Source organism: Spermophilus citellus (assembly GCF_964194105.1).
Source record: "Spermophilus citellus genome assembly, chromosome: 11".
Classification (NCBI taxonomy): domain Eukaryota; kingdom Metazoa; phylum Chordata; class Mammalia; order Rodentia; family Sciuridae; genus Spermophilus; species Spermophilus citellus.
Genome location: NC_138192.1, coordinates 84,907,639 through 84,921,305, shown reverse-complemented (window position 1 = coordinate 84,921,305; position 13,667 = coordinate 84,907,639). Strand labels below are relative to the sequence as shown.

The 13,667-nt window shown below is 35.3% G+C and overlaps 1 protein-coding gene across 3 annotated transcripts in view; it reads left to right on the top strand.

The window, feature by feature from the left end:
• PDE1A (phosphodiesterase 1A) overlaps positions 1–13,667 on the top strand; it is a 287,285-nt gene that overhangs the window by 142,675 nt on the left and 130,943 nt on the right. For all 3 annotated transcript variants that reach the window (XM_081262263.1, XM_081262265.1, XM_081262264.1), the window contains exon 2: positions 3,527–3,640. In XM_081262263.1, coding sequence (XP_081118389.1) covers positions 3,527–3,640 — 114 coding nt within the window. The remainder of the gene's footprint in view (positions 1–3,526; positions 3,641–13,667) is intronic.

Below are 13,667 nucleotides of genomic sequence, written 5' to 3'. Positions count from 1 at the left end.
ATCTTAGTCTAAGAAGCAGGGTTTATAGATTTAAAACTTTTCAGACACTTCCTCCATGTTGGCAAACTTAACTATAAAGCACTATGATATCTGCACCTGCAGATAGTCTCTGAGAGAGGAGCACCTCTTAGTTTACATAAAGTTTCTTTCTGCCATTCTTGAGTTCTTTTGGATTTTTTTTATTCTTTTCATTTATCAGTTAGAATTGGGTTCAGTCACATAAAAAAATTCAAAATAGCAATGGCTATACCACAATCCTGTCTTTTCATATGAAACAAGTCCAGAGGTGGGTAGTATCACTCAGGTGATTAACAGCTTGATATCCTGGCCACTTCCATCTTTCATCTCAGCAATGTTCCTTGGGTACCTTCCTTTGTGATCCTGGATGGCAGTTAGATATTTGGATAGCTCCCCCTCATTCTAGACCTTAAGACATGGGCAAGGGATATGAGAGGACTCCTTTTAGCTGAGTACACCCTCTTCAAAATAATTGTTCAGAAAATTTTACACAAAAACCTCCATTCACATCTCACTGGCCAGAATTTAGTCACTTGGCCATACCTATCTCCAAGAGCTTGAACAGTGTTGTTTTTGTTTTTCTTCAAGTGGGAAAAAAACTGCTAATTCAAATTAAAATAGATTACAGCTACTCAGAAATAAAGCAGGTAATCATTTGAAGTTTCTGATTTTTCTATTTTTTTATTTAAATAATTTTAACTAATATATAAAAACATAAAAATATATATTTATGGTGTATCATGTGATATTTTGATGGACATACATTGTATAATATTAAAATTATAGCTATTTCCTCAAACATTCATCATATATTTACAGTGAAACACTCAAAATACTTTATTCTTATTTTTTAAAATATACAGTACATTATTATTATTTATTGTCAACCTTTATTATTTACTATAAGCAGCACACCAGAACTTCTTACTCCTACCTAACTGTAATTAACTACCCACTTATGGACAGTTCTTCTCTTCTTCTCATCCCCTCTACTCTAGGAACCATCACTCTACTCTCAACTGCTATGAGATCAAATTCCTGATATTCCCTTTAGGAGCAAGATCATGCAGTACTTGTCTTCCTGTGATGGCATAACACTGGCATAGCACTGGTATAAAGACAGATACATACACTAAGGGACCAGAACAGAGAGCCCAGAATTAAACTGATGCATCTACTGATGTTTGATTTTCAACAAAGGTGATAAAAACATACATTGGAGAAATGAGTCTTTCAATAAATATTGCTAGAAAATTGTATGTCCACATGCATAAGAATGGAACCAGACCTCTGTTTCTAACTGGTTATAAAAATAAACTTCAAATTTATTAAAGATATAGATGTAAGACCTTAAACTATGAAACTTCTAGAAGGAAACAGGTGAATCAGGACATTGGAAAAGAGCAAGGATTTTTTGGATAGATCCTAAAAGCACAGGAAACTAAGCAAAAATTGACAAATGCAATTCATAAAAATAAAAGGCTTCTGCACAGCACAGAAATAATCATCAGAGTGAAGAAACAACCTACAGAATTGGACAAAATATTTGTAAACTATGTGTCTGACAGTGGCTAATATGTGGAATAGATTAGGAACTCCCAAAACCCAGTAGTTTTAAAATGGGCAATATACCTAAATAAACAATTCTCAAAAGAAGACATACAGATAACCATACACACAAGTATATGAAAAAAAAATTGATCAACATCACTAACCATCAGGGAAATGAAAATTAAAACCTCACTCTATTAAGAATGGCTATTGTCAGCTGGGCATGGTGACATATTCCTGTAATCCCAGAAACTCAGGAAGCTGTGGTAGAAGGATAGCAAATTTGAAGACAGCCTGGATAGTTTAGCAAGACACTGCCTCTAAATAAATGTGTGTGTGTGTGTGTGTACATGTGTGTGTGTGTGTGTGTGTGTACACATGTGCACAAATAAATAAATAAAAGAATAAGTAAAAGGGCTTGGATGTAACTTAGTGATAGAGCACCAAAATGAATAAATAAATAAATAAATAAAGTACTGGTGAGAACAAGGAAAAGAGGAAAAGGGAACCTTTGCACACTGTTGGTAGGAATTTAAATTAATATAACTACCATGAAAATATTATGAAGTTTCCTCAAAGAATTAAAAATAGAATCACCATATGATCCCACACTCCCACTACTGGGTGTATATCCAAAGGAAATGAAATTAGCATGTGAAAGAGACATCTGTGTTCTATGTTTTTTGTAGCACTATTTACAATAACCAAGAAATGAGCATAACCTAAGCATCCATCAACTGATAAATGGAGAAAGAACATGTAGCACATAAACACAATCTAGTCAGCCATTAAAAGGATCGATATATTAAGTACTTACTGTTTTTAAAGCATATCATACAACCAAGTACAACCAAATGGTACTATTTCCTGGATAAGAAGTTTTAATCTGGCTGTGGCTTTTTCTCATGGAGAAATAAAGTGTCTTTTACAGGTGGAGGAATGTCAAATACCTGCTGAAATTACTAACTTGTCTTCATACCCTAGGCCTCAACATTGGAAATCATCCAAAGCATGTTGTCAGAAAATCTGTTATCTCTAAGCTAGTGCCTAAAAGTAGATATACTCTATTCTCTCTTTTGAAATACCTTAGAACAACAGTGGAATTAAGTTCCATTTGGCAGTTCAAGAAAGCAGATCAATTGGTTTCACATTGCTTATCAATGGCATATAGATAGTAAGGAATATAGGTTCCCTTTGTGCTTGGTGTAATGCAGTATTTTTGATTAACAATTTACTGCATAGAAGTTTTTTGCACAGTATTTTTGATTAACAATTTACTGCATAGAAGTTTCCAAAACATTATTCAAGTATTCTGTATTACCTCTCTATATTAAGTATCAATGGCTGCATAACAATATCTCAAAACTCAGTGGCTGAAAATAATAAACTTGATTATCTCACTGTCTGTCTCTGTAAATCAGGATTCTAGACATGAATTTGCTGAGTTCTATACTGTCAAACTCCTGTGAATTGGGCACATCATTGCATCTGCAAAAAATGAGAGAAAATGTGTTTGTTTTTTTTTTAGGTTTGCCTTAGGTTAAAAAAAAATCACAGTAAAACCACTGCATATACATATGTATTTTTTTGCTTGATTATATTTTCTGAACTTTTGCCTTTCATCTTGGTTTTCATTGCTGTATACAGTGAACAACAGTAACTGTGGCAGCCAGAAAAGCACTCTAAATAGTCCCTTAGGGCCAACTCCGAAGAAGTAGAGACTCCATACTCTAAAGTCTAGAGATAGGAATATACTTTCATGAGAGTGTTGAATAAGTCATCTTGAATTTTCAACTAGCTACCTAATATTACTTTATAAAAGCAAAAAAAAAACTAAAAATATTTCTATTGTATGACTTAGAAATAGGTGACTTAGAAAATAGAAAATATATAACTACTTTCCATAGTTATAGTACATGGCTCTAATTCTTTCTCTTTGGCTACTTTTTTGGAATAGACTAAGATGCCTAGTGAAGCAGCTGGAGAAAGGTGACGTGAACGTGGTGGACTTGAAGAAGAACATTGAATATGCAGCATCCGTGCTGGAAGCCGTTTATATCGATGAAACAAGGTGAGTCAGGTCCTCACCTCCTCTCTCTTTTGTCCTCATTCTTCTCTCCCTTCTTCATTTATCAGTCTTGACCCTGCTTCACTCAAACAGCAATTGAACATATCTTAATATAAAACCAAAATCAAAATCTTATTAAAAATGTAAAGGTTCCTTTTGATTTAGTTAATTAACTGGACTATGATTCTTTAAAAAAAAAAAAAAAACAACACATGTCCTTTGATCCAAATGCTTTAAGACAACAAAAATATCAAACAATAAATTTATAAAATGAAAGATAATTCATTCTCTTTTCATGCACCCCCACCTTCAATGTCTGTAGGTCTAGTCTTTAAACGTTAGAGACAGGTGTAGCCTTATATTGGTTTTCACTCAGGTATGAAATTTTCCTCTAATATCAGAGTTTCTTCTGAGAAATGGCTATGACATGCCCACATGCTCACGCTCAAATTTCCTGGAGGGCTTTGTGAAGCTCCATATATGTCACCACCCAAACCCAGCCTCATCGTTAGCAGACTGGTAAGGAGATTAGGAGAGGGAGATTCATTGGAAGAGGGTTGTTATCCCAGTGCTGTGGCTCTCAGCCAGGCCACTTACCCTCCAGGGGATGTTTGGCAGGCCCAAGAGACTTGCCCAGTGTCTCTTGGTGTTTACAGAGTGCTAAGACAGGGTCCTGACTCTCAGAAAAGATAAAGGTGACAGTCAACTGATGAGAGCCTCCCATGAATTTAGAGCTAAGAGGGAACCTGCAGCCGGAGAGAGATAATCTTCCAGAGTTTGACTCAGATAACTTTTCAAAGCCATGATGAAAATGGAATAGAGGTCTTTTGAAGTAATAATAAAGTAATAAAGAGTACCAACATCAAAGGATTCTAGGGTGTTTTTGGTAAAAGGATCAGGGTAGAAACTGAAAATTTCAGCCAAACTATCACAGAATATAAAATGTTTCAGGTGCCATGAACATGTTCAGGTGTTCAAGAGTACTGAGTTACCTCTGAAGGACCCACAAAAAGTCTCTAGGAGAGAAAATTAACCTACATTTGGGCATTTGTTACATAGAAGGCAGCAAAAGTACCAGTCTAGTAAGACCCTCTGCCCTGTTATTCTCTCTCTGTCCCACCACATTGTTGAACAACTAGAAGCAGTAGAGTAGGGGCAGGGAATGGAGAGTGAACACCCTCCAGGTCTCTTCCCTTCTGAAGGTATCCATGCTGAGCTTGGGAAGGTAAGAAATGTTAAACTAGAGGTGAGATTGAAGTTTTTATTTATCTTTGTGTACTGGACTTCACATAAACAATGGGTAATATTGTTTAATGGGTAATAAAGACCTGATTCAAAAATCAAAATAATACAAACGGTTTCATCAGTCTTGCCTCCACCTTAGTCCCCAGCTAATCTCTTATTATGTGATATATGACAAAATTTTATTTTGATATTTTCCCTCCTTCTTTCATGGAAGATAGCATAGAACATACATGATCTTTCATTTTGCTTTGTTTTTTTCCCCCACTAACTAAGGCAGCAGGGGGATCTTCCTGCATCATGTTTTGATCTTTTTTATACTCAACCATGAAGATTTTCACTAATAATGACAGAGATGGCCATAGAAAAGGCTGTGCTGCACAAGTGGTTCTGCTTTGGTCCCCAGAATGGAGTTCCTCTACCAGAGCATGGTTTAGAGTTACAAATTAAGGGGGGGGGTAATCAAAGGAACACTTTTAGATTATAAATTCTATCCAGAATTGTTTTCACTGTTGAATTTCACTGAATGAACACAAATATATATCTATATCTATATCTATCTATCTATCTATCTATCTATATATATATATATATATATGTTTATTCTAAGCAAACAGAGATTCAAAATGTGAATTTAAAATACCTGATATTGTTCCTTTAATTTCTTTGTTCCTTTATTTTCCTTTGTGGCCTTTATTGTTCACCAGTTGATTGGACTTAACAGGCTTGACATCTCTTTATTCTGTCCTTGGCTAGACATTTCATTTTATATTTATTTATAAAATTAAAGAATTTCTGGACTGAGGGTAAAAATCAGAGGTTGAGCACAAGGCCCTGTGTTCCAACCCCAGCACTGCAAAACAATAACTAGCCCCCCAGATCCCCCCCAAAAGACTTTTACCTTCAAGAATTTTATATATATTAATAAAATTATATACATATATAATAAAATTCATCTTATAATAGCAATGTTAACTATCTGGTTTTGCCTAAGAATCATGTCTTTCATTTGACAGATTATTACATGCTATGCTTATTCATTTTATGTTATATTTCCTTTCTCTGAAAATTACAACTCCATGAATATTTTGTTAATGTAATTTACCATGAACCCTAACTCATTTAAACATGAATTATGTTTAAAGTATAGTCCTTTCTCATTTGAAAATTTCTCTTTTGTAGGAAAAAAAAGGTTAAGCACAATATTTAACTGCTTCATGGTAGAAATTTAATTTGGAGGGGAAGATTGCTTCTTACCACAAAACATCCCGGTTCCTAATGCCAACCACATCATTCCCAAATTTCTACTTAAATGACAAGAAATGTTCCGCCCTTTCATTTTAATACTTCCATGACATCATTATTTTTAAACTGGATTAATAATAACAGCCCACATTTATGCCATCTTCAAAAGGCTCTTGTTTCATTACTTCATATAGTTTCACCCCAATCCTCAATATTATTTTCTACGTTTTACTAATGAGAAAACTAGAGATCATTTAAACATCACAACAGTTCTATGAGATAGAAATTCTACTATTACCATTTTGTATATGAGGAAATTAAATCACATAAAAGTTAAATAGCTTACTCAAGAGAATGAATTGAAGAGTGAGATTAGGACCAGGGCAATCCAACTCCAGAGCCTAGACTAAGCACAATTCTCATCCCCATCCCTTTTGCAACATTTAACCAAAAGTGAAAGACTGGAAGTTTGATGGACACTCATGTGCTCTCAAGATCTTGAGACTTGGTGGGTGCAGATAAAGTTGTATCTTATCTGTTCCCAATTGTGCCTTCAGTGATGACATACTGGTAGCTTGAAATTGGCTTTGGTGTAATATTAACACCATGGAAAATGTCAAATGCAACATGCAACGTCATTGGTTTTCCCTGGAGAGCCTGATAAACATTTACCATCATGCCACTGGCTAGACCTAAGATCCCCCCTTAAGAGTCTTCTAAGAGCCCAGATTTTATTGTCAAATATCAGTTTAGAAATTCTTAGAACACACATAGTTTGATTTCCTATACCTATAGTGAGACACATAGCATTAAACTGAGGATGTTTCTATTGAGATATACATAGAATTATTTAAGTGTCATTTGCCTTAGGAATATTACTAAAATTAGGATCGTTTAAAAGGAGTATGGCTTGAGAAGCATTTAGTTGATTTTATTTATATTTTTATATCCTATATGGCTTCTGAAACTTATTTAAAAATAATTCAGTGAATATTCCAGAAGTGTTGCTTGAAAGTTGACTGTATTGAAAAATAAAATATAAAAAAATAAAGGTCAGCATATAACAATACTGGGTAGAACATAAATTATTCGTTGGTTTAAAACATCCTTTTTTCTTTCTTTCTTTCTCTTCTTACTAAATACTAGTGACTACAGGTTTTCAGTTAGAAAACAAAACAAAAATTTCTCTTTAAAGATGATTTTGGTGAGAAAAATAAAAACAGTTTCTGACAAAAATTAAATTCTGACCTTTGCAGAGATTATAGCACAATTCCCTAGTGAATGTGAACATTTGTTGGTTTTTTAAAAAGACATTTTCATATGCAAATGCCAATATTTTATGAGTCTTCCTTTCAGATATGTCCCTAGAGGCTATTATTTTCAAAGTTGCACAGTTGTAATCCAGAAACATGTGGCCTAAAAAGAAAAAAAAAAAATCTATTCGTCCTTATTTGGATTGGGACACTGCCAAGCAAAGTAGCATCCTCGGCCTCCCAGGCAGCTGACTGGGAGATGTACTTCCAGAGATGGATACTGTGCTTACTGATATCTTACAAAAATAATTCATAACTTCATTTTGTTTAATGTGAACTAATCTGTTTTAGGATTACATGGTTAAGAGAGTACAGACTCTGGATTGAGAAAGAATAGGTTGTTCAACAATTGGATCCTCCCATCAATACTCTCTTTCTTGAAGGCAGTTAGGTTACTTAACATCTGTAATATCATACTTTATCATCTATAAAATAAGGACAGTGCCCACCTCCAGGGTTGGCATGAGGATGAATGTAGTACAGTGCCTGACAAAATAAAAGTTAGATCATAGCCATTATGTTTGTTGTACTAATAAAATGCAAATACACTTTGCATTTGGGGGATATATAACATCTTAAGGTATTAATTTATACCTCCTATTAAAGATATCAATTAATTTCCTGATAGTAGTTTTTTAAATTTGCTTATTTATTCTACTTTGTTATACACGACAGCAAAATGCATTTTAATTCATAGTACACATACACAGCACAATTTTTCATTTCTCTGGTTGTACACAAAGTAGAGCCACACCACTCGTGTCTTCATACATGTACTTAGGAGTAATGATGTCCATCTCATTCTACCATCTTTCCTACCCCCATACCCCCTCCTTTTCCCTCCCTCTCCTTTGTCCTATCCAAAGTTCCTCCATTCCTTCCATGCTCCTGCCTACCCCCACTATGGACCAGCATCCACATATCAGAGAAAACATGTGGCCTTTGTTTTGGGGGGATTGGCTTACTTAAATTAGTATTATATTATCCAACTCCATCCATTTACCTTCAAATGCCATGATTTTATTCTCTTTTATGCTGAATAATATTCCATTGTGTATAAATACCATAGTTTCTTTATCCATTCATTTATCGAAGGGCATCTAGGTTGGTTCCACAATTTAACTATTGTGAATTGTGCTGCTATAAACATTGATGTGGCTGTGTCACTGTAGTATGTTGTTTTTAAGTCCTCTGGGTATAAACCGAGGAGTAGGATAGCTTTTTGATCTTGAGAAAATGAATTCAGTTGGGCTCTAGTTGCCAGGGAGTGAAAGCAAAGCATAAAATGATGGAAAAGAACTTTAATGCAGAGATACACATTCTTATAAAACACCCTCAATCAACTAGTGTAACTTAGTAAATCTAAGGGTACTTAATCTGGGGATAGATTAACTCAAATGAGAATGAGTTGATGTTAATCACTACTGCAAAAAGTTAATTCTGATAGAAATTAACTGAGCTTCAGGGTATCTTGGAGGCTAAGAATCTTGGAATCATTGAGTTCAGGGACTTACCCAGGAACCTCCACTCATTCACCAAATATTTATTGAGTACCTGTGGCATAAGGGCCAATTATGCCAAAAAACAACAAGGGAGAGAGAGAGAGAGAGAGAGAGAGAGAGAGAGAGAGAGAGAGAGAGAGAGAGAGAAACAGACAGACAGAAGTACATTGACAAATTTTACATGAAAACACCCAGCAGAACAGAGGGAGAAACATGGAATAAGGATTTGGAGTCATGACTACACTTGCAGGTATTTATTAGTGTGAATGAATTTGCTCTCTGGCAAAGCTCTCCCTATCCATTCTTAAATATATGGCTTCTGACAAGAGGACTTTAGATGAAAAATGTCTGGAACATGCTAGATACATGGACACTGAAGCTCAGAAATATAATGCCAATGAGAGATATAAATTGGGAATTATAACCCAGGATTCTCACTTTTTTATTTTCAGGACCTTGTACATGTTAGGCAAGTGTTCTGCCACTGAGCTAAATTCCCAACCCCCTCAGATTTTTTTTTAATGTCTTTACTTTGTTACTAATCTTTCATGTTTGGAGCTCCTTTGCAATTCAGATATGTTGACATCATATCGTATCTCAAAATCCTAAAAATCTTGAGAATGTCTAGTGAAGGTTTACTTATTTCACCAATCTGTCCCATCACTTTCCTCTGCAGCCAGCTCTTGCTTCAGCTACTGAACTGTACCTGTGCAGGTCCCTTCTTTCCTTCCAAATTCCATCTATCTACAGACAGCTCCTAAAAATTAGCTGAAGCCTTTCCTCCAGTTTCCCAAATTGAAGCTAAAAGCAGTTGCAAGTTGTGTAACACCTACTGTAGAGGCTTTCAGAACCTACTACTCAAGCCCTTGCACATAGATTTTCTATCACCCATCCCTCAGCATTCACTAAAGTCCGATGCACCTCTCACCTCTCACAGAAACTAGTTTACTATTTCCTGTGGAAGTCCTTTCAACATGTTTTCCTATTCTAAATTCAGCTTCTCAATGTCCAAGTCCCATATAAAGAAAAGAAACAATCAAAATTAATGTCAAGTTGGATGTTCATCTCCCAGGATCAATAGTTGTGCTAATGGAATACACAATTTAAATTCATATTTAGAAAAACAATGACAATTTTCTAAAGGATACAGAATCTTCAGTGATCAACTGTGTTCACAGTATAGATGAGCTTGCATGTTACTGTTCAAGGATGTTTAGTTTTTGGAATCTTATTTTTTTCATATTATATATGCCAGAGCAAAACCTTTACTTTATCATAAAAAACAAGAGCAGTCTGCACAAAGGTAAAATATATCTCTGTAGAGTATGATGATTTTTTGACTTTTCAAATGTCATATTTTTTCTCTTAAAACCATTGAAATTTTAAAAAATTCTTTGAGTTCCTTATGGAAATGGGTTATAGTGTTACATTAGCAACTGAAGTCTAGGGTGAGATGCGGAGTAGGAGGGCATTCAAGGACAGGCAGAGGGTTCAGGAGGAGACAAGTACATAAGGACAGGCATGGAGCTATCAAAAGTGAGACTTAGAATGGATACAGAAACAGGTGGCATATCTAAAGAATGTAGAGTGGCAAGTTAGCAGAGAGCTGGGACACTAAAAAGGGTAAATCAAATGCCACAAAGAGAACCAGTGTATGTGTGAGGAAATTACTGATGCCTGTAAAGTGTAGTTTCAGTAAAGAGAAAAAGCTACATGCCATATTATGGTAGTTTAAGAAATAAGTGGGGAATGTCTTTGTGAAGTAATTAGTATTGATGAGTTTTTCAAGAATTTACTAGTAGACAAAAGAGCAGAAATAGAGCAATCTATTAATGGGGACAGATGCTCGAAGAAGCCTTTTCTTATTGTGCTTCATGTTGGTTGTAGAATGAAAAGCTGCAATCTGCAGCCTAGAAACAAAGTTAAAAAAAATCTAGAATAAAAAGGGGAAAAAAGTTTCATAGATTAGATAAAAGTATCCTTGGGAAGCTATTTAGGAAAATGAAAAATGGTCATAGGTAGGAAATACAGATGAAGATGGTGCTAACTAGTGCTCAGCCAAGGGTCTTTAAATAACAAACACAGGTAGCACCCAGAACAGGAAAGGTTATTTAGTGTTTCACTTCTCAGCATGTAAAAGTGCTACTGTAATTATGGCCTATGTATGAGCAATGGGTTGCAAAACTCAGAGATCCATGTGAAATGGAGAATGAACTCATTTTATGTAGTCACTACAACCTGCCCATCATGATGGCATTAACTCAGGCATGCTCCTTTGACATTTAGAGTCAGAGTATGAAAGAGAAAATGGAGAAGAACTGAATTAATGAACGGTCTTTTTGAATATTTCAATTTTAAATGATAGGAAACCGAACCAAGCCAGCTTCAACTGAATGATTAATTTAGTGGTTCTCACTGCTGCCTATAGACATTGGTTGATTCAGGGCACAGATGATGTCAACAGATCAACCTTTCTGTTTTGCTTGCTCTGGATGGTTGTCCTCTGATGCTTTGAATTATAGGAAGGTGGTGGCAATATTTCCAAGCTTCATATCCTCAACCTGTCAAATCCATCAGGAATAGAAAGGTTTTCTTTCCCACAGGATCCAACAAACATATTCTTAGGTTTCATTGCCTCTAGTTAGGTAATATGCTTATCCTTCAAACAATCATTGTGTCCTGGAGAATTGGATACACGAGTTCAGGAGTCAAGCATCCCATGAGACACGTATGAGGTCAGTTCTATTTAAATCACTTGCCTACACATTGAGAATGGAGGAGAGAGATTTCCTCAAAAACAACAACTATGTCCTCTTTACTGTGAAAATGCAAGCATTTATGTCAGTATAAACAAGGAGGCCTGGATCAGGGTTTGTGGGGCGTGTTGAGAAAAGCCCTTGACTGGCAGGTCAGCAGCTCCTGCCTGGCTTCATTCCTGATCCTAATTAGCCTCTAGGCAAAAGATTTTTTTCTTTTCTCTCTAGTCATTGCTTTTCTAACATGGAAGATGAAATCTCAGTCCCTTTCTGTTCTGCAGTCCTATAGTCTTTCCCGTGGTTGAAAGTCCCTTGCTCAGACTGAACTATCCTGGCCACCAGGAGGTTGGATAAGGGAAGCTGCTTAATATTTGCTTATTGGAGGGGCATTTAAAATATGGGCTCTTATATTTTTTAGATTGGTTTTTTCACTTGGAGAAGCCCCTGAGAAAATCAGTTTGAGAGAAATGTGCTAAGACATTGCTGGAACTCAGTGAATCCTTAAAAAAGCAAATTATAAATTTTACAAATTCTATGCTTGTGGTGTTAGTTGTGGGGAGGGACTGCTGTTTGGAGTGCTGTGTGTTTATAGGCTCTTCTCACCCTGTAGATGGAGTAGGAAACCAGGCTTAGGAAAAGTCATATTACTTTTGATTGGGTTTATACGTTCTGTCTATATGTGGTATGTTATTTCCTAAAAATTTCAGAAGTCTCATTAAGGACAAAAAAAATCCATGTATTAAATAAGATCTCACTATTGTGATATTTTTGAGTCAGTAAAATATAAATGAATGTTTTCTGGGTTTGAAAAATGTTATTTTAAATATTATTCTTTTCTATGGTGATATTAACAATGAAAATCGTTTGATAGTTATATTTAAGGCAACATATTATGCAATTTGCCAATATTACTGCATGTAATTCTCAAAAAAAGTCCATGAATGAGATACTCATATTTTTCCACTGTAAAGTTAATAAATGCAAGGCATAAAGAAAGTAAGTAACTTGCTTAGGATCATATGATTATTAAATGTCCAAGACAAGTTCAAATTCAAATGCAACATGCCCAACATTCATTTTTGTTTTCTTCATTGTCAACAAAACCTACTCTTTAAAAAAAATGAAAAAAAAATCTATCTTCTTTTGAGAGTCCAACCTCAGCACCAGACTCAGGATGGGTGAATACTAATTGATTTAAACCAGTTATTAGTCTTAAGTTTCCCAGCCAGTGAGTTTAGACATTCACATGTGATACAATTTTGGACAATTAGAATTGTCTCCAGGAAAGACTGATAGGGTCATTGCCAGAAGGTGTATTCTCCATAGAAAAGGCTGTTGTTTGTGAGAGTATGATGCTTGAAATTAATATAGCCATCTTGCTAAAAGCATAAAGCCAAACCTAATATTAAGCTTGATGATATAGAAAGATAAAGGAAACCCGAGTCCTTGAAAATGTTGTTGGACTGCTGATTTTAAAATTCTCTTACTGAAGTCAATCTACCTTTAGGTTTTTTAAAATAACAGAATTTCTCTGTTAAGCCACTTTGACTCAGGTTTGGTGTCATTTGTCATTGAGAGCATTCTTCTGGCCATGTAGGTCTGCCTTGTACCAAACCCTTCAAACCCATGTTCTTAATTTCTAATTGCTCCAGGGAGTCAGTTTATCCTAACAATAAATCAGGACACAAATGTTTGGTTTCTAAAATAGCCACTTAGAATTCATAATTTATTTTTTCATAAAACAAGGTAAGAAGTTGATTAGATTTCCAAAGTAGCCCACAAACCACATTGACCCCATGGCACAGCCAAATAACACCAATGGTACTTGAGCAAGTATCAAGTACTGGAAATCAGATACCTAAGGTTTGTTTCTCATTAGGTGAAAGAGAATTTCCTCATTCTCTTCTACATTCCATCAGCAAGCCTAGTTCCAAGATATGTGCTGCCTCTGTCAGCCCTCCATCTTTTCTCT